This window comes from Adiantum capillus-veneris, chromosome 10 (genome assembly GCF_014529385.1).
Source record: "Adiantum capillus-veneris isolate H3 chromosome 10, ASM1452938v2, whole genome shotgun sequence".
Classification (NCBI taxonomy): Eukaryota; Viridiplantae; Streptophyta; class Polypodiopsida; order Polypodiales; family Pteridaceae; genus Adiantum; species Adiantum capillus-veneris.
The window spans coordinates 137870587-137892475 of NC_140940.1; the positions used below are offsets into that span (position 1 = coordinate 137870587).

Here is a 21889-nt window from a genome sequence, read left to right on the forward strand (position 1 = left end):
CTCGATTTTAAGAAGGCAAACAAAAGAGTTGACTGGGATTTCCTCGAGAGCACTTTGCATAGGATGGGGTTTTCAAATGCTTGGATCAGAGGAGTGTCAGCTCTCAGATGTGCACACAGTCAGCTGCTCCTCGCAGAGGGAAGAGGGGAATGCTTCATGCTCATGGCGTTCGGTTAGATAGGGTTGTGTCAAAAAGCCCAGTATCCTTGACAACATCTTTACCTTTTGGGAGGCGTATGTCCTCGCATGTCTCCGAGGAGAGGATCTTGTGATACTACTTCTCGATTTTTAAGAAGGCATACGAAAGAGTTGACTGGGATTTCCTCCAGAGCACTTTGCATAGGATGGGGTTTTCAAATGCTTGGATCAGAGGAGTGTCAGCTCTCTACAGATGTGCACACAGTCAGGTGCTCCTCGCAAGGGGAAGAGGGGAACACTTCATGCTCTTGCGTTCGGTTAGATAGGGTTGCCCTCTTGCCCCCTTCCTATTTCTCTTCTATGCTGAGGCGATGAGCAGATTTTTGACTTCACAAGAGGTACAAAAATTCTATGTAATACACAACGGAGCCAATACTAGTGCAGACGGCCTAGCTGCCATTATTTTTTTCAAAAGTCCATACCTGGAGATACTCAATAATTGTTTCGTAAGAAACCTCTAGAAGTTTGCCTTGGATTATTGCCTGCATCAGAAAGTTGCACATAAACAGAAGACAAAGAATAATTTGGAGTCACAAAGGTTTGGGGGGCAGACCTCATGATGCAACTGCACTGCACACTTAATCAACTCTATGCGATCTGAATAGTGGCAGCATTTTCAAATATTTCAAAATGCCCTATCCATAAACATTCCAAAAATTGTTACATTCTGCTTTAAAACATACCTTGAACACTGGAGCTGTCATTTGGTTTGAAGCATTCTAATACTCTCCTGGAGTAGGGCTGAATGGAGTTTCTGCAATGTCATCAAACCCCAATAACTGTTTATAATGCTATACACATTGAGTTTCCAAATGGCATCATTAACAAACACACAGTGTTAACAAACCTTTTATAAAGAAAGATAACTGCATATCCTGCTTGCAAGAAATACCTGAAAATGGAAGTATTAGTTTAAAAAAATCAGGCAGGCCAAAAAGATATTTCCGAAATAAAATAAAGACATTTGAAATACGTCAATCTAGATGACTTACTCTGTTGAAACTGCTCCTCGATTTCCAGAGCTGAAATTTTGAAGGAAACGGACACAATTGCGTTCAAGAGGGACAGAAGTGCCTCCGGATGTAATGCATACAAGTTGAGGAGTCAATTCACCTATTCCTCATGTTCAAAAGGTGATAATTTACTGAGTAAGTGACTTGCAATTTAAACAATATTAATACTCAAATTATCGTTTTTGAGTAATGGCTGCTAAACCAAATGACTCAAATACCTAAACCTCTTCTTTAAGAAAAACATACTGAATCAAAACCATTGGTAAGTTACCATGAATAAGCCAAAGAGTCAAGAGGGAAAGACCACCTACTCAAGTATAGGCAGGAGACAGAATAGCATCACATTTTAGCACAACCTATCCTTGCACATTAATCTTCCGCAAGTCGGAGCTTGTTTTCTTTGCAGAAGTTGCAGAGAGGTCTTCTTGTAGCTTGTAGATATGACTACCATACAACTCTGTTTTGCTAATTTTATGATCCAGGTAGGGTGCATGCTAGCGACGTTCAACTATTGAAATTGGTCCCTTCTGCGATTTGAACACTCCTCTTTTGGGGAGGGGGAGGAGTCTACACAATCTGGTGAGAAAATAAACAATGACACAAACTCTGCAGAGTACCTAGACCTACAGGTGCAGTCACCTAGATGCCTATCTGGTGATCTTTAATTTACAGTTGCCCAAACCTCCTCGAAAAGATATATTCACTACGCCGCAGCTGCTACATTTGGGGCTGCATAATTTGGCACAGGTGGATTTCTCTAAGAGGGCCTCCGGTTGAAAATGGGTACATTCCCCAAGTTGAATACCAAAATACTTACATTGGATGATTTCGGCAAATCCATATGAATGCAGAGCTTTCCCACACCTCTGGCAGACAAAGAAACTTTTTCAAATTGGATGCCGAATGCAACAGTGAGTGCTTGTCAGTAGCTTTTGAAGCCATCCCATCCTTGTTTTCATCTTAGGGGGTCATCCCTACTGCTCTAGCCATCTGTGATGCCCTCTGCATGTGCCACTCATAGAAACATGGTATAGGGAACACGGTCGGGGTCGGAGTTGGGATCAGGACGGTAAAAGTTAGGGAATGGGGTCGGTGCTTCCTGGAACGGCAAAAATAAAAATTATTTTGTCTTGATTTTTTTGAGCTACACATATGTCCAACTAAGAACACTTTGAGCATTGAATTGCACCAAAATAGACAAGAAACATGACTCATAATAATCGATGGCATGATGGCGAGTAGAGAGGGTAGAGAGCGAAGGGAGCTTGAGAGAGTAGAGAGACTATAGTAGATACTAGAGGGAGCTTCAAGCTTGAGTCTTGAAGGGAGCTTGAGCCTTGGTGCAAGAAGCTTGAAGGGCCAAGTCCCAAGTGGCAAGGGAGCTTCAAGGGAGCATGAACTTGAGCAATGAGGAGGCCTCCTTTTTTAGGCCTCCAAAAATGCCCTTAATAGTTGGTCTAAATGTCCCTAAAGCTCCCCAAAACAGTCCATTTTTTACCTTTCAATTTCCAAGAATGTGGCATTTGGCTGTTTCGGGTACCGTTCCCCACTCGCTGCCGTTCGGGAACGACTTTCCTTGCAATCCACCTCAACCGAGCTCATCCCATCCGTTCCTGGACGTTGCGACCCGTCCCCATCAAGGAAGGCCCATTCCCTGGCCCTAGGGCCCCATTCCACATTCCCATGTTTCTATAGTGCCACTACCTACCTTAACCATTTCAGCAGCTGTCATTTAAGTCCATTCAGGATAGGGTGAAACGGTTTTGTACACAGCGGAAAGCTAAAGCTGAAACATTTAGTTGCTTTGCCCCGTACATCTTGCAGTGGATTGTGGACATACTACAATCACAGGGTGCTGCTACAGGACAGGATGAGGATGCCTTAGCACAATCTAAGAGGACAGCTGGTCCAAATCGCAGGCTAAGGGCAAAGACTAAGAGACAATACAGTAGATTTGTGTTGCTAATTGGACTATTTTCTAATTTTTAATGATTAATTTCTTTCTCTAGGATATTTTATTGTGTATACTAAGAACTGTTAAAAGATTGTAGCTACAGGAAGTGCCATCAAGAACGGACAACTCTGATGTGTCATTTGATGGGTGACGGTAAACATCGCGAAGGAGTTTCCGTAAGTTCGGTGGAAAGGGCCGGGTTACGAGTGCCCCTGATCCGTCACATGATGGGTGACGGGTGCATCAGAAAGGGGACATTCCGTAGGCTGAGGAGGAAATCCGAACTGAGTAAGAAAATACGCGTAAGAACGCAAGCACAAGAATAAAGATGGGTTCAAAGAAGCTTTTTACGAAAAGCAGGAACTTTCACGGGAGGGCAGATGCTTTCCCGCGAGGAGTCTGTGTCTGCATTGCATATGTGCCCGTGTTCTGCACCCGGGGACGCCTGGAATGTGTTCGTGTAGCATTGTTTTCACTAACTGAGTGAGTTTTTAAAGTTTAAACAAGTTCACACTTTATTTTATAAAGTGGCCGGTCACTTTTAAGTGACCCGCCCTTTTAAAATAACATAAAGCAATGCTCTAAAAATTCTACGTTAAAAACTCTACAAAAAAAGCCTACGCAAGGCTGGCTGAATTCAGCGATCTCTCTCTCTCCTCTCGCTAGGGGCGCCAGGCTTTTGCTTTTCGGCTCCTATTCCCGCCGGGTGCAAGGGCCTATAAAAGGGCAGTTAGCGTTCCAGTTTTACACACGCCAGGAGCAGCAAGAGGAGTTAGCGCTGAGAATTTGGAGCAGTCATTGCAAAGGAAATTCAGCAAGTGTTCGTGTGACGACTGAGTACGGAGGTCGCTTTTCCGAGCAAGGAGCTACAGGCATAATTTGTTGATACGCATTGCGAGCTATTGCTTTGTGTGGTTGTTTTTGCAAGAATCCTCCCTCAAGGGAAGTCCCTCACGGAAAGTATGACCTTTGCGTCTAAGTTCCTCTCGGGAAGTACGGCTTCGCGTCTAAGTCCCTTACGAGGAAGTACGGCTTCGCGCCTAAGTCCCTTACGAGAAAGTACGGCCTCGTGCCTAAGTCCTTCACGGGAAAAGAACGACCTTCGGGTCTAAGATTACCGAACGGAGGGGTTTCCTCGGATTCTTGTGCTTGTATATGAACTCTCCCTGAATAAAGAATACTCTTGACGGGGGGGGGAGACCAGCCCATCTTCTGGTCCCCAATACTGTGTCGATCTTCTCCCTTCTCTCACATTTGCAAAGTATTTTTTTATTTTTCAGATTTCTAAGTGCTCGTGTACGCTCCCGTTTTGTGACAGTGGTATCAGAGCTCGGATTCCTCTCTTTCTCTGCAAAGAAGGACGATTCCGGAAAGAACTATGTTGAGCCAAGGGAGAAGCGTTGAAGAGGAGCTTCAACAAGTGCGAGCGCAGCTTGCGGATTTGCAACAAATCTTACTATTGCCAGATGTCCAAAAGCTTTTGGGCGGAATGAAGAGAACGAATGGAACCGATGCAGCTGGGCATCCAGACCACACTGTTGGCGTGAGACCACAGGAAGAAAGAGAAGAAGAACGTGCCGAGGTGCACAAAGGATCTTCGGATCGGAATGAACGGCCTACTCCAAGGAAAGGCCAGGAAAAAGCACTCTCTTTGCTAGACGAGAGCAAGGACATCTCTATTTCATCTCCATCTTACTCCCCCGATTATACTTCTACTTCTCAATCTTCTAGCCAGAAGAAGGAAGCCGCTACTACTACCCTACATCAACCTAAAGATAAGCCTCGATTCAAGAAGCATGGTCGCAAGTCTCAACATCGCATGAGAGTCTTCAAATCGGGCAACAAGGACATCAAGTTCGAAACCTACAACGGACGGAGAGATATATCCAAAGCACTGTCCTTCATCAGACAGTTTGAAGTCGCCTTTACCAATGGGCACTTCACAGAAAGATCCAAATTGCGCCATGTGGGGATGCACCTCAAGGAAACCGCCAGTAATTGGTGGTTAGCCAAGATTCTGGAAGGTTCTCAAGCTAGAACTTGGGAGAGATTCAAATCTGAATATTATGAACAGTTTCTTCCGCCTGACTTCGAGCATGATATACGGAAGGAATGGGACTGGCTCACCCAGAAGGAACATGAGAGAGTAACGACCTATGTGGACAAGTATTGGTCGGTTCTTCTGAAGGTCACTCCCTTCATGAAGATTGCCGACGAGGAAAAGAAATGAAAGTTCGAAGCGGATCTCCAACCGCAGCTTTGAAAGAGTAAAGTGTATCCGCATGACACTCTTCAGAGGATGATGGAGTTAGCAATCATTGCTGAGGATTTGCACTCAACTGGGACGCCAAGAAAAATGGAGCATAGCACCTACCGTGCGAGACAAAGAGGGGTCTACGATGACCAAGGGGGCCAAGGAAGAAAACGTCCTCCATCTAGGGACCATGATCATTCTAAGAAGCCAGAGGGCAATGGCAAGCGAACTAAGTATCTCTCTCCTACTCAACTCCAAACCTTCAGAGAGGAAGGAAGATGCTTCTATTGTGGAGAGAAAGGACATATGAAGCCGGACTGCCCTCTAAAGCAGCAACGGCAGGAACAAGCCTCTATGAGGGAAGATAAAGCAAGAAAGGAACCCGCTCCACCAAGCTCGAACTCAATTCCAGATGTTCAAGGAAACACACAAACGGAGAAAGGGAAGCGTCAGCTTCTGAAGGGCTGTGGGTCTCTGAACAACCAACGAGTACTGATTCTTTATGATCCAGGATCCACGGATAACTTCATCTCCCCGGAACGTTTGTGCCTCACACCGGCTCAGCTTGGCACACCGGTTACATCCGGATCGGCATTCGAGGGGTTGACAACCAATGCAACTCCCGTGCAAGGACAGCTCAATCTTCGGATTGGCGAGTACAAGGACCGCGAATCATTTTTGATGGCACCCATCGAGGGATGTGATATCATCTTGGGTATGCCATGGCACTTCCACATGACACCTGTCCCCGATTATGTGGAAAAGACCCTCACTTTTGATCATGGGGGTAAGAAAATAAAGATTCATGCTGATGTAGGAGATTGGCAGTTCCCAATTGTAAGTCATATCTCCATTAAGAAAGAAATGAAGACGTGTGTTTCTGCTTACTTGATTTTTGCACGTGAGAAGGATAAAACTAGTGGGGATTCACTCTCTAGTCTGGAAATTAAGCATTTTCAATTTATTGAAAAGTACAAAGATTGTTTCACAGAAACACTCCCTGATGAACTACCTCCAGTACGCCCGGAAGATCACCGCATAGATCTCATACCGGGTAGCTCGCCTCCCCATCAACCCCCTTATCGGGTGAGTCTTGCTCAGCAAGAGGAAATTTTGAAGCAAGTCAACGAGCTTCTAGAGAAAGGGTTAGTACGGCCAAGTGCTTCACCCTACTGCTCTCCAGTTCTACTGGTGCAGAAGAAAGATGGCACGTTTCGAATGTGCATAGACTATAGGTCTTTAAACAAGATCACGATCAAGAATCGCTTTCCGATCCCTCAGCTTGATGATATACTTGATAAGTTGCAGGGTGCAAGTGTCTTTAGTTGCATAGGCTTAAAGAGTGGGTATCATCAGATACGGATCGCCCATGAGGATGTCCATAAGACTGCTTTCCGCACAACCTTTGGACTATATGAATTTTTGGTAATGCCATTCGGCTTGACCAATGCTCCTGCGACGTTCAATCGAATGATGGACCGCATTTTCAGTCCGTATCGAGCTTTTACGGGAGTATTCTTTGACGACATACTCATCTTCTCTAAGTCAGAAGAGGAACATCGGAAGCACTTGGACCTAGTGTTTCAAGAATTGTGAAAGCATGAGTTGCATGTGAATGCAAAGAAGAGCGAGTTCTTTCTCTCAGAGATACACTATCTCGGCCATATAGTCTCTCACAATCAAGTGAGTATGGATCCTACCAAGATCCGAGTGGTAGAAGATTGGCCTATTCCCACTACGGTACATGATGTACGTAGCTTCCTGGGATTATGTTCGTATTATCGAAGGTTTGTCCGAGGATTTGCCCATGTAGCAGGACCACTACATGATTTGACAAAGAAGAAGATTCCTTTCAGATGGGGATCGAGACAACAAGGAGCTTTTGATCGGCTCAAGTACTTGTTAAGCCATGGACCTATTTTGATAGTGCCTGACCTAAGGAAACCATTTGAGGTTCACTGCGATGCTTCAAGCGATTGCATCGGAGCAGTGTTAAACCAAGAAGACCATGCAGTGGCCTACGAAAGCAGACGGCTTAAGGATGCAGAGTTGCATGCATCAATCTACAAAAAGGAACTCACGGCTGTGATTCACGCCTTATCCAACTGGAAGCACTATCTTCTAGGAGCGGATTTTGTGATCAAGACTGATCACCAGAGTTTGCGGTATTTTCTTACGCAAAGGAAACTATCTGAGAAGCAGATGAGATGGGCAAACTTTTTGTCTATGTTTCACTTCTAGATCCTTCACACGGCTGGGAGTAAGAATGTGGTCGCGGACGCATTGTTTAGGCGGCCAAGGGTGAACGCTATCACTTCGGTGTATCACCAAGAATTAGAAGCACTACCGGATTTGTATCCGAATGATCCAGACTTCTCCACCGTTTGGGGAAAGCTACATCGTGGAGAGAATGAGTTTCCCTATTCCATTCAGGACGGTTATCTCTACCACCATCAGGCCATATGTGTGGCGGAACAATTAAGAAAGAAGATCATGGATGAAGCACACGCTTCGCCTTATGTGGGTCATCGGGGTATTCTCCCTATGACCTTAGCAATGGAAAGATATTTCTTTTGGCCTAGCCTCAAAGCAGACATTGATAGGTATGTCAGGGAATGCTTGGTTTGCGAAAAAGTGAAGTATGATCGGCATAAGACGCTTGGGTTGCTACAACCTTTGCCGGTGCCTAATGAACCTTGGGAAAGTATTGCCATGGACTTCATCATGGACCTCCCTAGAACTCAGACTGGAAATGACATGATCTGGACCATTGTGGACAGGTTTAGCAAGCAAGAACACTTTATACCAGTTAAGAAAACGATCAAAGCAGATCATATGGCTAGGGTTTTTCTAGCACAGATCTTTAAACATCATGGAATGCCTAAGTCTATTGTGAGTGATCGAGATCCTCGCATGACCGGAAATTTTGGCGTGCCTTGATGGATAATCTTGGTACGAAGTTGAATTTTTCATCTGCCCACCATCCTCAAACGGACGGGCAAAGTGAGATAGCCAATTCCACAGTATTGGATATGTTAAAATCTTATGTGTCAGACCGGCAATCTGACTGGGAGAAATATTTGCCTCTTGTCGATTATGCGTATAACAATACCATACACTCATCGACGGGGAAAGCACCTTTTGAGATTCTCTATGGTGAGCCTTTGCTTCCACCGATCCTTTTAACTAAGGATAAGATCTTTGCAGCAGATGAATTTGTCCGGGACTTGGACACAGCCTACGGGCAAGTTAGGAGAGCTATTCTACGCTCTCAGGAAAAGCATAAGAAAGCTACAGACAAGCACAGGAGGAATCTAGACTTAATAGTCAGACAGTTAGTCTTACTCAAGTTTGAGAAGGCAAGACTTAAGAAACAAGCGTCTCATAAGGGGAAGGTGGTAAAACTTTCTACCCGTTATTATGGGCCGTTTAAGATCACTGAGCAAGTGAATGATGTCACCTTCCGATTAGAGCTACCGCCTAATTGGAGGATCCATAATGCTTTCCATGTCAGTTTACTCCGGCCGTATGTGGGACCGCCTCCGAGTCAACCTAGTGCTGAGGAACCTCCTGAGATTGAGGAAACAGAAGAAATACTCCAACCAAAGCAGATAGTAAGTCATCAGGAGCGGCCCCTCAAGTCCGGAAAGATAACACGGAAGTATTTGGTTAAGTTTAAGAACTATTCGAATCTAGATGCTCAGTGGATGACGCAGGAGGAATTAGCAGCTTATCCCGAGATACTGGAGGTATATGTTCAAGCACTACAGTTGAGGTCAACTGTTTAGAAGCCAGAGGGATGTTGCTAATTGGACTATTTTCTAATTTTTAATGATTAATTTCTTTCTCTAGGATATTTTATTGTGTATACTAAGAACTGTTAAAAGATTGTAGCTACAAGAAGTGCCATCAAGAACGGACAACTCTGATGTGTCATTTGATGGGTGACGGTAAACATCGCGAAGGAGTTTCCGTAAGTTCGGTGAAAAGGGCCGGGTTACGAGTGCCCCTGATCCGTCACATGATGGGTGACGGGTGCATCAGAAAGGGGACATTCCGTAGGCTGAGGAGGAAATACGAACTGAGTAAGAAAATACGCGTAAGAACGCAAGCACAAGAATAAAGATGGGTTCAAAGAAGCTTTTTACGAAAAGCAGGAACTTTCGCGGGAGGGCAGATGCTTTCCCGCAAGGAGTCTGTGTCTGCATTGCATCTGTGCCCGTGTTCTGCACCCGGGGACGCCTGGAATGTGTTCGTGTAGCATTGTTTTCACTAACTGAGTGAGTTTTTAAAGTTTAAACAAGTTCACACTTTATTTTATAAAGTGGCCGGTCACTTTTAAGTGACCCGCCCTTTCAAAATAACATAAAGCAATGCTCTAAAAATCCTACGTTAAAAAATCTACAAAAAAAGCCTACGCAAGGCTGGCTGAATTCAGCGATCTCTCTCTCTCCTCTCGCTAGGGGCGCCAGGCTTTTGCTTTTCGGCTTCTATTCCCGCTGGGTGCAAGGGCCTATAAAAGGGCAGTTAGCGTTCCAGTTTTACACACGCCAGGAGCAGCAGGAGGAGTTAGCGCTGAGAATTTGGAGTAGTCATTGCGAAGGAAATTCAGCGAGTGTTCGTGTGACGACTGAGTACGGAGGTCGCTTTTCCGAGCGAGGAGCTACAAGTATAATTTGTTGATACGCATTGCGAGCTATTGCTTTGTGTGGTGTTTTTGTAGGAATCCTCCCTCAAGGGAAGTCCCTCACGGGAAGTACGACCTTTGCGTCCAAGTCCCTCTCGGGAAGTACGGCTTCGCGCCTAAGTCCCTTACGGGAAAGTACCGCCTCGTGCCTAAGTCCTTCACGGGAAAAGAACGACCTTCGGGTCTAAGATTACTGAACGGAGGGGTTTCCTCGGATTCTTGTGCTTGTATATGAACTCTCCCTGAATAAAGAATACTCTTGACGGGGGGGGGACCAGCCCATCTTCTGGTCCCCAATACTGTGTCGATCTTCTCCCTTCTGTCACATTTGCAAAGTATTTTTTTATTTTTCAGATTTCTAAGTGCTCGTGTACGCTCCCGTTTTGTGACAATTTGGCTACTTTATCTTTCTCCGAGAATCAGGTCCATATCACTTCACCTCTACCCTCCACCACTTTGAGCACTGGCCCTTCCACCTCTGCCACCACACGACCGATCTCACCCACTTTCCATTGCACATTAGGAAGAGAATGGGGTCTAGGAGGGCCTCTTTATATGGCATTTTAAGGGAGCCAAACCTGTAGTATAAAGAAAGCAATCAAAGGACAGTTTTTGAATTCAAACTTTGCTTCTATCTTCACACAAATCCCACCTCTAAAACTTTCACATACTTCACCACTCCATCTCAATATGGATATTCATCCACACCACAAGCCCAGGTACTCAGGAGAGGAGAACCCACAGATTACGTTAAGCAGTTTTAGACGGTACTCAATATTATTGACTACTATGGACGACACTCAACAAACGTATTGATGGGATGTTTAGGGAATTGATTCATTGTCATCAGCGCATCTATGATAAGGAAATCTATAGAGTCGAGAAATTTGACACTATACATAGACTGAGAACCTAGCTAGCAAATCTTAAAGCTGAGAATAGGACACTCAAAGAGGACCTCTAGGATGCACAACGCTTCAGTTAGCCTTTATTATTGTTACCAGTGGTAGTCTAGTAGAGCTGGTTGATGTTGCTAAGAAAGTCGTCTCTAAAGCTGTTCATGAAAGTACGCCAGTTATTACTAGTACATCTAAATTTGCTTCTATCTACTGTGGTAGCAGGAATTCTATGTGTTAGGTCAGAGGTCCCTTGCCTCATCATGGTGATGCTTCTTAGGCTATAGGCCCAAAAGGCCTCCTGCAGTCAGATTCCACACCTCAAACCTTCATTTCATCACAATTTGTTGCACTATCAGTGGGTCGCTATGTTGAGCAACAATAGCAATCTACATTGTGAGTACATATCCGAGCTATCCATTTCCGGCTTCGCATGCTCCCCTCTTAGCAGCAACTTCTGCACTAGTATAGGGCTGGCATTCATTTTCCACTCTACCCCCCACCTGGTTTTGGGAGCTATTTGGCACCTTACGCTCCGCCTCCACATCCTAGCCCATGCTTTAAGCACCACCACCCTCCTTCAGAGCATGGAGGTATCATTGCCTTGTCAATACCCATTGCACTCTAGCGTCATAGCAGTTTTGTTTGATGCTTCGCTCACTGGGACTCTGAGTGATCTTGTGGCTGGCAACCTACGGCAAGGCTAGGTCACGAGGCTGTGACAACCACTAACCTTAGTTGTTGAATTCTTTCCCTTGATTTATATTTAATTTTTGGGAACCTCTTGTTGAAGTCACAAATGCCCGAACATTGTAAGGCCAGTGTGAAACGGCCGATGGCCAAGAGTTTCACCTGCAGCATTGTAGGTCAGGTCGCCATGAGTTGGTTGGGCCAATCGGCACTGAAATCCAAGCAATAAAAGGGTGGCTAGGCTCAGCTCAAAGTCATTTAGGCCCCACGTAACATTTTATCAGTTGGTGGGTACTAGGAATTTAACTCGAAAGGGCAAACCGGACACATGGCGACTGCAGAACTCACTTGCAAGACACCTCAGCTGGGGGCACCCAAAATTGAGAGAATTGACTGCCTTCTTATTCATTGTGAAGCCCACAATGTGTGAGTAGTGGGTGCAGGTTTACAGCTTTAATGGAAAGCTTGCCTTCTCCTTGTTCTATGTAGCACGATGATTCTGCTCTCATGCACCTCTCTCCCCTTTTGAATACAAAAATGTGATGCCCAACTCAAGGGATACTCATTTGTATGTATAGTTGTGTGGGTTTATGCACGATTGCCAAAGGCAAGAGCCTCTTGTATAGGTACCCGATTAGCTAGTTGCTAATCACCCGTAGGTACAGATTGATACGGAGAGATTTCTCGCAAGAAATACCATCCAAATCGAAGGGCAAGTAGCCCTATATGCGCGATTGCCAAAGGCAAGAGCCTGCCCTTCGATTTGGATGGTATTTCTCGCGAGAAATCTCTCTGTATCAACCTGTACCTACGGGTGATTAGCAACTAGCTAATCGGATACCACAGATGCAGGAGCTCAAGCGCTTGCTGCGGAGGTGATCGGCACCTGAAACGGAGCTCGAAACAGGGAATTACAGCCTACTGTGTTTTTCTACAGGTTTGGCGTTTTAACCCCTTTTGGTCCCTAATAGTCCGACGAGCTTCGGGGAAGCTAGGGCACTAAAAACAGGTGATCTAGTGCATTTTAGAGGCAAAAGTAGAGATTTCAGTGTGCTGTATTTTCTTGCCAGGTTTGTCAAAGTGCTCTAATGCATGCAGGAAGTCACCTAGGGTATGGGGATTTTGTCTGCGAAGCCTCTTGCTACAGTTATGATACCGAAATTGGGCTAGAGTAGGTCATTTTCAGCCCAATAAAAGTGGGACAGCTCATAGGAATTTACAGGTTCTCTCCAAAGTTTAATTGAATAAAGAAATACCGAAAGGGGCGCCAACCTTTGGGGCCAACGTGGTGTAATTGTCTACATGGGAGCACTCTAGCTACCAGGGCATGATGTTGAAATGTTGAATTCCAGTCTCAACATTATTTTGTCAAGTTTCTCTATTCATAAAGTTATCAAAGTAAAGATTGGGTGAAAGCTAAAGTCTACCGCCCTTTAGCGAGTCTATGGGCCGGTTTCATGGTCCGTCGTCGAGACAGAATCGCTGCCTAAGTAGCTAATACACAACATCGGCCTTGGACGATTAGCACTGGGGGGGAGGGTAGAACTGTGTATCCCAAAGAGGCAAGTTCCTCATCCCATCCAGAGACAGCGGCCAGCTGTAAAGCATGCACCCAAAAAGATTATTAGAATGGTCCGCCAAAAAGAGTGGCAGTTGGAGTTACACTATGGCTGACAAAACGAATGACACCAGAGAAGGGGGTTCTTCTTCACAGGACAGACAGTTGTTCCTCTAGTGTTCGAGGTTGGCGAGCGTTCACGGTTGCCATTGTCTGTACCTTTTGTTGATGTGAATGCTCCACAAGTTCAAGGGTTTATGATTGGGCAACTAGACAAGGATGCGTTCAAGACACAGTTGGTTGCTTTTGTGAATGTGTTTTTTTGGTTGGTGCAAAATACCAGGTTTATGAAATTTATGCAAGCTCCACCAGCGTCACAGCAGACAAGGAAACTTTCTCATGCAATAGTACCCGTTGAGGCTCAAGCCCAAGTTCCTTATGCATGCCGGGAGTGCAGGGAGCACTCGCATGTTGCAGAGTCAGTCGGAGCTCCAAGACAAATTCCTTTTGTCCACGTACACGTGGCTAGAGCGCCAATTCCAAAGGCTATACCCGTTCAGCCAGCCACCTTTCAAAGTCCAAATGTTGCATTAAATGGACAGGGAAACAATTTCCAAGCTATGCATCATGTTTTTCCCACCACCCACGGTACATCCTAGGTATTTCGGGGGTGGATTTGTGTTTCGAAACATGGCTGGTTATGCACCCGAAAACCAGGCGTGCATGCTAGGAACAATCTTTGAGCGTATGCAAGGCATCATGCCAAACCCCATGTACGGTACTATTGGCTTACAGCCAGGGTTTCAGTGCAATCAAGGCCAGTTTGAGGTGCCACAGGCCGCTTTTGGTAGGGCTGGTTTTTTCGACCGACAGGCAAATATGGCACTAGGAAACCAAAATATTAACAACTATAACAAACTTGGACACTCCAAGTCAAGATTCTACCGCGACACAGCAGAGATTCACTCCAAAACAGTTCACAGTTCACAAATGATTCGACATGGCCCGGCGGAGTTCCGTGCTTAGAGATATTGGCCCCAAAGACTAGCGCCCCTTTTGGTATTTCTTTTTATAATAATTTGTGTTCAAAGTACAAGAGAGTGGGAGGGTTCTCACTTTCAAACTCTACGTCCAGATACTCTGCAGAGTGGGAGCAGGAGCCCTGCCTATCTATTTATTGATTACAAGGGATACCAAAAGCAGAGCCCCAAAGGCTGCCAAAATCAAAAGCACTTTTAAATAAAGCAAGCTTCCAAAAGCTTCTAATTTCAGCCTTGCGTAGGATTCCCTTGTGCAAAAAAAAGTAAACTCCATACTCCTGCCGTAAATCCCGGAATTTTGTACGCTCAGCCACGTCAGCCTGTCAGCGGAAATTGCGGTGCAATTCACGGGAGTCCGCATACTGCCACGTCAGCAATTTCAGCGGGCTGTTTTCCGGTCAACCGAGGTGTGTGAATCTGTTGCCCATAGTAAATATGTCTAGGGCATGCAATGCCACATCACCCATTTGTGACATACCCCCCTCTTGAAAGCATTGTAATCGCCCTTGATTACGCCTGCAAAACAGACAGAGGCCATAAACTGTCTTAGCAGACACTGACTGTTAGTACCAACGCACCAGGAACACACATCTAACACATGTACCAATCGACAGTCACATCACTTGACATCACAGGACATCATATGACAAATCACATTCAAAAATTCATTCGGATCTCATACCATGATTAAACGGCAACGTATTTAGCAATCGCATCTAGGTCCACTCGGGACCTCATAGATGCCCGATTAACTAATCCTTGTTGCAATCACCTATCGAGATCTTTGAGACCGAAATGCTGCAGTCATTTCGTCTATTAGTTCCTGCACTTAGACAAGTCAAGAACAAATCAGTATTATATTATCGAGAACTCCAGTTCATAAAGTCATACAGCAGAATACTCTCATCCCACAATATCCCTAAAACTCAAAAGAGACATCAGTGACTTTAGTATCAAAAATCGGGGCAATCTGTTGACAAAGGAGTGGAGCGACTCCCCTCTTGTGCATACCCGCTGCACCAAATTCCGTCCAGCTGAGTTCGGGGTTCGATTTGGAGTAGACTATGCTAAACCAAAAGCTTCAAGGTAAAGGTTCACAATCTGAGAAGTATCTGCCAGGTCCTCCTCCGTCATCCACTTCGCATCCAATGTGGGATAGTTCTTGAATTTAACCAAGAACCGTCATAACATTTTACCTTTTACCTTTCTATCTTTATGTGCCATAATCTGTTCTGGAACGAGTATCTCCTCGTTTTCCTCCACTTCGGGTTGCTCATCTACCTCCCCATCATCGGGCACATCGCCTTTATACGGCTTCAGGAGACTCACATGAAAAGCATTGTGAATCCTCCAAGTATCGGGCAGCTTCAATCTAAAGGAGACATCATTTATCTTTTCTTTTATTTGGAAAGGTCCATAGTATCTCATGCTAAGCTTTGGAAAAAGTAGCTCCGTTCCCTTTTTCTTTCTTAGGCGTGCCTTCTCAAAACGTAAGAGCACCCATTCATTCTCCTTTAATTTCAAATCACGCCGATGTCGATCTACTGCCTTTTTATGTCTTTCTTGAGATTTCTCTAAAGCCCCCCGGATTTAGTCCAAGTCTCTCGTGAACTGGTCGGCTTCAAAAATCTTATCTTTCGTGCTAAGAAAGGGTGGAACCTTCGTAGCAAATTCAATAATCTCAAATGGCGCCTTCCCCATCAAAGAGTGAATCGTGTTATGTAGGCAAATTCCACCAAGGGCAAAATACTTTTCCCATGTGGTCTTCTAATCAAAGAAGAAGACTTCAACAAATCCAGTACGACTGAATTTGCAATTTCAGATTGCCTATCAGTCTGCGGGTGGAAAGATGACGAGAACTGTAACCGTGTAAATGTTCTTCCAAATAGCCTTCCAAAATAAACTCGTGAATCTGGGGTCTCTGTCGGAGACAATTGTCTCAGGCAACCATGTTATCTGAATATCTGGGCAATAAACAGTCTTGCTAATTGATCCAGCTTGACTCTTTTCTTCACTGGAATGAAATGAGTTTGCTTGCTAAATCTGTCAATAACAATCCAGATACCATCGTGCCCACTCTGTGTTTTCGGGAGATCAAAAATGAAATCCATTGCAATACTTTCCTAGCGTCGGGTGGGTATGAGTAAAGGTTGTAACAATCCCTGTGCTTTATGCCTGTCAAACTTGACCTTCTAGCATACTAAGCAACTGCGTACAAAATCGTCCACGTCCTTCTTGAGTCTCGGCCAAAAGAAGTATCTCTCCACACCTTTCAAGGTGGTAGCAATGCCGCGGTGACCCGTAAATGGTGGAGAGTGGCATTCGGTTAGAACCTTTTCCCTCAATGGTTGTGTAACGCACAACATCGTTTTCTTCATGAAGTAGCCATCCCGAATGGAATATCCCGCTACTACCTTCCCATCTTGTATCTGAGTGAAAATATCTGCAAAATCTGTATCTGTGGCATACTGATCGACCATATCCTCGAAGCTTCTATGGTATATCACGGAAATAGCTAGAACCAACGGCTTCCGGGACAAAGCATTTACCACCAAATTCTTTTGTCCCTGCACATGGACAATCTCGAAGTGAAACTGTGACAAGGTGTCGCCCACCACATCTGCTTTTCAGATAGCTGCTTCTATGACAAGAAGTAGCATAAATTCTAGTGATCTGTGAAGACCGTAAAATCGGTTCCGAGTAGGTAATGTCGTCACTGAATAAGAGCATGGATAACCGCCAAAAGCTCTTTCTCATAAATCTATGCGTCAATTCCAGCCTTGAGAACAATCCGCTCTCGTAGGCAATGACATGGCCTTCTTGGATTAAGACCGCACCTAGACTACGACCACAAGCATCACAATATACTTCGAATGACTTCTACAAATCCGGCAAAGTCAAAACTAGTCCTGAAGTCAATTTCTCTTTCAATGTTTGAAAGGAAGTCACCTCTATGGGTCCCCACGAGAAAGAAACTCCTTTCTGTGTCAAGATATGCAAAGGGGAAGCAACCTCTGCAAACTTTCTAATGAACCACCGATAGTAAGAACATAAGCCCAAGAAGCTTCTAACTTCATGAACATTCTTCAAATCGGGCCAATCACGGATAGTCTCTATCTTGGCCAAGTCCATCTGCACTCCTGCTAACTGAGACGATGTGTCCCAAAAAGTGTATCTCTGGTAGGAAAAATTCACTTTTCTTTGCATTAATCACCAACTTGTGATCTCTTAATGCCTGAAAGACCTATAGCACATGTTCTCTATGTTCTATCTCATCCTTGGAGAAGACAATAATGTCATCAAAAAAAGTGCCAACAAAAGATCTGTACTCTCTGAAAATCCTGTCCATCATTCGGTTAAAGGTCGCTTGAGCATTGGTAAGGCCAAAAGGCATCACCAGAAATTCAAATAAACCAAAGGTCGTCCGAAAAGCTGTCTTGTAGACATCTCCCAGCGGGATTCGGATCTAATGATATCCCCTCTTCAAATCGATCCTCTAATCGGTCAAGAATATCATCGATCCTAGGAATCGGAAATCTGTTCCTGATGGTGATTTTATTGAGAGCTCTATAATCTATGCACATTCTCCAAGATTCGTCTTTCTTCAAAACTAACAACACCGGAGAGCAGTAAGGTGAAGTACTCGGCTGGATAAGACCCTTTTCCAAGAGGTCTTTCACTTGGTTCATAATCTCTTCATTCTGGGCTCGGCTTACACGATAAGGTGGCCGGTTCGGTGGTGTGCTTCCAGGCATCAGATCAATGGTATGGTCCTCAGGACAAGCTGGTGGCAACTCGCATGGCAGGCCCTCAAAGAAACAATCAACATGTGAGGAGAAAATCTTGGCATTCTTTTCAAGGTCAAAACATATTCGACCTTCAATCATCATTCAGTTCTCTCGAGGAAATCGAGTAAAGAAACTGAATTTCATCAAGTACAATCTTTGTGCCCTTCATGTGTCAAAGTCGCTTTCTCAGTCCGATAGTCAACCACGGAGTTGTTCTTTAGGTACCAAGGGATTTCGAGGAGGACGTCACAACCTCCTAAGGGTATTACGTAGAAGTCCTCGTGCCCTAAACACCCCTGACATTGAACGAAGTTTGCCAATGATCGGTGTAATGGCAGCATCCCGTCCGGGTGCCGCTAGAAATGCCTCCACCTGTGGCCTCAGCCTATTGGGCGTAATTCCAAATCGAGCAACCAATTCAAGTGAAAAGAAGTTGGCCTTGGCTCCTCCATCAAAGAAAATGACGGCTTCCTGATCTTTCACTTTGCCCTAAGTGCGGCAAAGTTTTGTACTTTCGTTCATCAGATTCGGTTCGGGCCCCACGCAATGTGGTACCAGTTCTGCTTTCATCTGCCTTTTCTGCCACGTTCCTCTGCTGCTTTCTGGCCTGTCTTCAATCAGTTCTTGCTATGCCTTTTTGGGGCACTTTGCGGAGATGTGTCCAAATTCCCCGCAACCAAAAGACTTCCCCTCTTTGAGATAGATAGCCCTTTCTCTAAGAGTCTGTCGGGACGTGTATCTTTCTTTTCTCTGTCCTGGGAACTCTTTCTCTTTCTACTTTTATTTTTAGAAGTCTGTTGGATTCTCTGGATCAAGATCTCATCAGTGGGGTAAGTCAAATTTCCGGAATGTATCGCAAAACCCTGTTTCGCATGACCCATCAATTCTTGAATAGAATTCAACTTTTGTTCCAAGCAGTAGTCTCGGATCTCTGTAGGAAGTCTGCAGCAAAACCGCTCAATCTGTTCCTTAAACAAGACCTTCCTAAATGAAGAGGCTGGTAGAAAAGAGCTCTCCCAATAAGCATCCAAAGAATCTCCCTTGGTCATCCAAAGATGATTCCAAGCAGTTCGTATATCTCGTTTGTACTCCCGAGTCAGCCAAGAAGAAATAAAAAGCCTTTTGAGGTTCAACCATTTAACCAGAGCTTCCTTTCTCAGCAGAAGAGTGGACCACCATGTTCGAGTATCTCGGAACCCAGCAAAGGATTCAAATCGACTATCCACCTTCTTTTAATTCTTTTACTTTCTTGCTTTTATCTTCGAGGAAGTCGTATTGGTTGGCTTTATAAAAAATATGTTTCTTCTTTCGACAAGTACAGGTTCTGCTTTTCTGTACTCGTCTGTCTTTTCGGTTTTCCTCCCTACTTGAGAGGAGAAGCAATGGCCACACGCCATCCCGAGTAAATCTTATCAGTTGGGTAATTCTTCAGGTGTTTCGCCAATATCGGATCCCTGGAGTACTTAATCAATCTGTTCACACATATGCCAATCTGCAGTTGACGTTTTGTGTTCCTTTCTGGCTAACTTATATGAAAAAAGCTTGCCCAAATCTTCATTCTTTTCTTCACTTCCCACGCCGGATTTTCAACTTTTCTTTGCCTTCCCACTGAGAGGTGTCATCTCCGTCAGATTCTTCATGAGAACCCATGTGTAATCTAGGATTCTTAATGGCTTTTATGCCCTGTAAGACAGAGCGACGAAGACAAGAGCGCGTCCGATGCGCGATGTATGAAGGGTGGGAGTGGCTAATAAGTCCGGGGTCGGGATATGAAGATTCTTTCTCAAAAGCTGCTGCAAAAAGGACCGGATCCTCCGTAGAAGAAGAATCTTTATGTGCTCTGATACCAATGTAATAAACTTGGACACTCCAAGTCAAGATTCTACCGCGACACAGCAGAGATTCACTTCAAAACAGTTCACAGTTTACAAATGATTTGACACAGCCCGGCGGAGTTCCGTGCCTAGAGATATTGGCCCCAAAGATTGGCGCCCCTTTCGGTATTTCTTTTTGTATTAATCTGTGTTACAAGAGAGTGGGAGGGTTCTCACTCTCAGACTCTGCGTCCAGATGCTCTACACAGTGGGAGCCCTGCCCATCTATTTATTGATTACAAGGGATGCCAAAAGCAGAGCCCCAAAAGCTGCCAAAATCAAAAGCTCTTTTAAATAAAGCAAGCTTACAAAAAAGCTTCTAATTCAACCTTGCGTAGGATTCCCTTGCACAAAAAAAAAAGCAACTCCATACTGCTACCGCAAATCCCGGAATTCCGTACGCTCAGCCACATTAGCCTTTCAGCACTGCTGCCCATAGTAAATATGTCTAGGGCAATGCCATGCCACGTCACCCATTTGTGACAGCAGCCAAGGGACACAGATGATCCCTACCCAACGTCACCATGAAACGCGTTTCGACAGGTCAAGACAGGTGAAACGTTTCTCGCCTTGAAACGTTTCGCTCATCAAGTGAAACGCAAGCCGTTTCACTAACAACAATTTACCATAGTTTTAGTTTCAAAGTCGCTAAACGCACGTTTCGGTCTCACGTTTCACTGTGCTCTCATTTTGGACTAAAACGTTTCGTGGTGAAACGCCGCGTTTCAGGGTGAAATGTTTCGCGGTTACGCTGTCCCTACCACTATATCCATGTTGCACACTATATCCATGTTGCAGACACTTCCCTATAATAATTTGGGAGTGGTGGAAAAGCCAAAACCATACCAAGAAGGTTGTGCAGTTGTGGACAAGACGAAGGCTCTTACTTTCCTCCAATAGTTTGATATGGCTTATGCAGGGAGGAATTTTACAGAGACCTCCAAGGTCAAGAAAGTTGCCACTTTCTTGAAAGAAAATGCGCGTTCATTGTGGACGACATTGTTGATGCAAGGACAGAGGCACCCACCACATGGGTTTACTTCAAGCACATGTCTGCATCTGCATGGCTGTCAAATGAATTTGAAGCCGAAACATGACAGATTGGCACCAACTTAATGCAGCTACTTGTAAAAGCTTAGAGGAGTACAATCGGAAGTTCTGTGAAGCGCTACTCAATAACTTCCTACAAGTTTGTGCCGTTGACAGAGCAGATTAAGAAGTATTGTTGTGGACTATTGAAAGGGCTTAGAAACTACTGTACAAAGAATAGAGTGTCCACCCTTACTCAGCTTATGGAAGCTGCCAATGTGGTCCAATGTGATGCATGTGGCAATAGTATTGAGGCAATGTTAATGCAAGATGGATGGGTAGTCGCCTAACAGAAGCAGAATCTTGCAAGGGCTAGAAAAGACTGCAAATCTATGAGAAAGAGCTACTTGTTGTGATTCGTGCAATTTCAAGTTGGAAACACTACCTTCTAGGTGGTGATTTTGTTGTCCAAACAGACCATCAAACTTTGCAATACTTCTTGACACAGTCAAAGTTATTTGAAAAGCATATGGGATGGACAAACATTCTCTCGATGTTCCACTTTCAGATTGTGCATGTGGAAGGCAAAAAGAATGTTGTGAGTGATGAATTATCAAGAAAGCCACAAATTTCAATTCCTTATCATCATGAGCTTGATAACATGAAGGAGCAGTATGCTACCGATGAAGATTTTGCAAGAATCTTTGAATAGTTGCAAGATGGACGACGCCGTGAGCACTATCTCCTAAAGGATGGTTTTATAATGATGCATGGCAGACTATGTGTCACTAGGTCATTGCGACATAAAGTTATGGTACAAAGTCATCTCCCACCGTATGCAGGGCATCGTGGTATAGATGCGACAGTGAAAGCGGTTGAGACAATCTTTTATTGGCCTGCTTTGAAGA

At 44.7% G+C, this 21889-nt stretch overlaps 1 protein-coding gene across 1 annotated transcript in view; it reads right to left on the reverse strand.

Moving 5' to 3' along the window:
- The window catches only part of LOC147449722 (phosphopantothenate--cysteine ligase 2-like), an 85763-nt gene that overhangs the window by 7415 nt on the left and 56459 nt on the right, over nt 1-21889 (reverse strand). Inside the window, exons 3-7 of the mRNA XM_086522072.1 lie at nt 1191-1311; nt 1046-1090; nt 882-952; nt 752-795; nt 621-680 (exon numbers count right to left, since the gene is read on the reverse strand). Of these exons, the coding sequence (XP_086378198.1) occupies nt 621-680; nt 752-795; nt 882-952; nt 1046-1090; nt 1191-1311 (341 nt within the window). The remainder of the gene's footprint in view (nt 1-620; nt 681-751; nt 796-881; nt 953-1045; nt 1091-1190; nt 1312-21889) is intronic.